This window comes from Lactuca serriola, chromosome 2 (assembly GCF_051521515.1).
Source record: "Lactuca serriola cultivar US96UC23 chromosome 2, Lser_US96UC23_V15, whole genome shotgun sequence".
Taxonomy (NCBI): domain Eukaryota; kingdom Viridiplantae; phylum Streptophyta; class Magnoliopsida; order Asterales; family Asteraceae; genus Lactuca; species Lactuca serriola.
Window position 1 is genome coordinate 24,593,776 of NC_136409.1, and position 3,994 is coordinate 24,597,769.

Genomic DNA, 3,994 nt, shown 5'->3' on the forward strand with positions numbered 1-3,994 from the left:
TCGCTGATAAGAACCTTAGGTGTTCCGAATCTTGTCATGATGTTTTTCCACATAAATTTTATCATGTGCCTCCCAGATATGCATGCCAGTGGCTCAGCTTCAATCCATTTTGTGAAGTAATCCACGGCTACCACCATATTCTTCAGCTTCCCTGGTGCTTTTGGGAATGGACCCACTATGTCTATGCCCCACTGGTAGAAAGGCCATGGGCTGGATATGTTGCTTAGCGGGGCCGGGGGTTCCGCCTGGACTGGGGCGTAAGACTGACACTCCCCACATTTCTCTGTTACTTCTACCGCGTCTTGATGTATCGTCGGCTAGTATACCCCCATTCGTAGCACCTTTCCTGTTAAAGCCCTCGCCCCTTCGTGTGCGCCTACCTGCCCTGAGTGTGCTTCCTGCAATATCTCTCTCCCCTTGGCTTGATCTACACATTTTAGCCATGGAGACGTGAATCCCTTCTTGTACAATTCCCCGTTCACCATTGCGTATGAGGGCGCCTTTATATGTATTTTTCTGGCCTTGCATGGTCGTCCGACAACACTCCTCTCTGGAGGTATTCCCGGAACGGTGTCATCCATGTAGGCCCAGCGGGGGTCAGGATGTTCACCTGCTGTTCATCAATGCTTCTCTCCCGGAGCATCTCCACTAAAACTTTCTTTGACAGGTGGTCAAAACAAGTGGACGCTAGCTTGCTCAAAGCGTATGCCCCCTTGTTCTCACTTCTGGGTATCTGCTTGATTGTAAATTGGCCGAATGATCCTACCAGTTGCTTTACCATCTTTACATACTTTCCCATTCTTTGGTCTCTTACCTCGAAACTCCCATTGACTTGGTTCGCTGCTAACCTTGAGTCAGTTAGTGCTGTTACAGCTTTCGCTCCCATCTGTTTGGCGAGTCGCAGCCCTGCAAGCAGCGCCTCGTACTCCGCCTCGTTGTTCGATGTAAGGAAATCGAAACGGAGGACGTAGGTTACCTCTTCTCCTTCTGGGCTAGTCAGGATCAGCCCCGCCCCCGAGCCTTCCCTGCTGGACGCTTCGTCCGTGTATAGGGTCCATGAACCATCGCCGGTAGGGGCCTCTTCAACTACCCACACCTTTTCTTTCGTCGGGTTCGCTCCGTCAGGAATTTCTAGTAAGAAATTAGCAAGCGCCTGCCCTTTGATACTTGTTCTTGGGCGGTAGTTTATATCGTGCTCTCCCAATTCAATTGCCCACTTGGCCAGCCGACCCGACATATCTGGCTTAAGCAAGATCTGTTTAATGGGGTAGCTTGTGAGTACCTCGATTTGATGTGCCTGGAAGTATCGCCTTAATCGTCTCGCAGCGTAGATGAGTGCCAGCATCAATTTTTCCAATGTGGGATAGTTGAGTTCTGGTCCCTGCAGCGCTCTGCTAACAAAGTATACCGGTCTCTGCTCCCCTACTCTTTCCACAGCCAATAACGATGATATTGCTTCGCCTGATGTCGAGAGATACATTTGTAATGTTTCTCCGTGGATAGGAGTTTCTAGAGTCTGTTGCTTGTGCCTTGATTCTCTGGAGCGTCTTCTCAGCTTCATTCGTCCAGTGGAAATTGTTTTTCTCGATGCATCCCTTTAAGGTGTGGAATAGTGGCATAGCCTTGTCGGCATATTTCGAGATGAACATGCTTAGAGCTGTGAGCTTCCCGTTCAGACCTTGTGCATCTCTAAGAGAGTTTGGGGTTGGCGTCTCGATGAAATCATCGACCTTGGTCGGGCTAGGCTGAACGCCTTGTCTAGTAACATAGTAGCCCAAGAATTGCCCCTCTTCCACTCCAAACATGCATTTGGCTGGGTTTAGTTTCATCTTGGCCACCTCTCATGTTTTGAAAGTCTCTTCGATGTCTTGCAGCATCTTTTCTTCATTTGTACTCTTAATCACCATATCATCTACATACACCTCAATATTCCTTCCAATTTGCTTGGCGAATATCGAGTCGACAAGCCGCTGGTATGTCGCCCCTGCATTCTTTAACCCGAAAGGCATCTTGGTGTAGCAGAACGTGCCATGGTCTGTATAGAAGGCTGTTTTCTCTTCATCTTCTTTGCTCATCAATATCTGGTGATACCCTTTGTATGCATCCAAGAAGCATTTTAGCTTAAATCCCTAGAGCGACTCTACCTTTTGATCGATTTCGGGGAGTGGGTAGCAATCCTTAGGGCATGCCTTGTTTAGATCAGAAAAGTCGATGCACATGCGCCACGACCCATCCTGCTTGCAGACCATAACTGGGTTTGCAATCCACGTTGGGAACATCGCCTCCCTTACTATTCTGGACTCCGTCAGCTTGGACACTTTTGCATTGATCGCCCTGTTACGGTCTCCTCCTTGTACCCTCTTCTTCTGCTTAACCTCTTTTACCCCCGGTTTGATCATTAGTTTATGTTCAATGACTTTCCTTTCTACCCCCACCATATCCGTGGGGGTCCAAGCGAATACATGTTTATAGCGTTTGAGCAGATCGACCAGTGTTCTTCTTGTGTGGCTTGGGAGGTCGCTTCCAACATTGACCGGCTGGTCGGGGTATCCCTCATTGATTACATCCTTCCCTTTTGCAGGGTCGCCCCTGGGCCTCTTGGGCCCTTTGGTTATTTCCGCTGGCTTCATAACTGTATAGCACCGCAATTCTCTGGGCGGGGTGGCCAAAATCGTGGCTTCGCCTTTTGGTGTGTCGAATTTCATGATCCCATGCATGGTTGAAGGTACGACCCCTAGCTTCAAGAGGGCAGTCCTCCCTAAGATGATGTTGTGCTCCGCCGAGTGTCGAATGACCACAAAGTCTATCAGGGCGGTCTTCTTCCGCTGCTTGTCGTGGCTAGTGATTGTTAAGGGGAGGTGGATCGTGCCCAACGGCCACAGGCTGTGGCCGGTGAATCCCACCAGCCTACCCGTCATAGGTCGCAAATTATCTTTCCAGCGATCCAGAAGAGCCGGAAACAATGCTCATAGATGATGTCTGCTGAACTCCCGGTGTTGACATAGACCCTATGGATAGTCACGTCTTTGATGGATGCCTGTATTATTAGAGGGTTGTCACCTCTCCAGCCGTCCAGCCGGGGATCCTATATGGAGAACGTGAGTGCGCGTGCTGACGGTTTACCAATGACTTGCTCGCTTCACTGTTCCTCCCTACTTCTTTTGTTGCGTATCATGAATATCTCCTTGGGCTGAACTCCTTCGCAGGGTGGACCCTTGGCGTTCTCAGCATCGAATTTGGCGCGTAGGCTTCGCGCCACCTCCACCAGGTCTCCTTTAAGTTGTTTCTCCTCCGTCTCCTTCTTTAGTACCGAACAACTAGTTGTATCATGCGTTTTGCTTTTGTGGTACTCACAGTACCGACTCTTAGGTGACTTGGTTGGCTGCTGTTTCTCATACATTGCATATACTTCTGGGCAGCGACCCCGTCTGTCGTCTTTAATAAATGGTCGGAAACGTGGCGGTGGTCTTTTTGCTTGGCCATAGTGTCTTTCTCCCCCCCCCCGGAAATCCGTGTGGGTCGGGTGGTGACGCCTAGTCGCCATAGCATTCAAGTACGCCTGCTTGGCTGCTTCACCATCTTCCTGCCGCAGGTATCGCTCCACTCTTTCTTTCAACTCAGCTCGTGTTAGAGGCTTCTTTCCCATGAGTTTTTGCGAGAGGGGCCCATGCAGGAGTCCCCATGTGAAAGCACCAACGATGATCCCTTCGTCATGCCCCGGTACATCCAGCGTAGCGTTTATGAACCTTGTAAAGTATTCTCGAACAGTCTCCCCCTCCCTTTGTTTACAGCCTATAATTGAATGAGAATCGCCTTTGTATTTCCGTAACTGCATGAAGTTGGTGAGGAAAAGGTACTTGAGCTGAGCGAAGTTTGAAATGCTGCCCGGTTATAGCGCTTTGAACCATGTGTCGGCGTTGCCATCGAGTGTCGTCGGGAAGTATGTGCACCAAAACTTCTCGTTGAGCTTTAGCGACGTCATCGTCCATTCATA

At 49.7% G+C, this 3,994-nt stretch overlaps 2 protein-coding genes across 2 annotated transcripts; both read right to left on the reverse strand.

The window, feature by feature from the left end:
• Nucleotides 1-502: 502 nt before the first annotated feature.
• LOC145089068 (uncharacterized) lies at nt 503-1,561 on the reverse strand. Its single transcript, XM_079027565.1, has one exon. It carries the CDS (start codon nt 1,559-1,561, stop codon nt 503-505), a length of 1,059 nt encoding a protein of 352 aa, XP_078883691.1.
• Nucleotides 1,562-2,129: 568 nt separating this feature from the next.
• Nucleotides 2,130-2,918, reverse strand: LOC145089069 (uncharacterized). Its single transcript, XM_079027566.1, has one exon. The coding sequence runs from the start codon at nt 2,916-2,918 to the stop codon at nt 2,130-2,132; it is 789 nt and encodes a 262-aa protein (XP_078883692.1).
• Between the last annotated feature and the right edge of the window lie 1,076 nt (nt 2,919-3,994).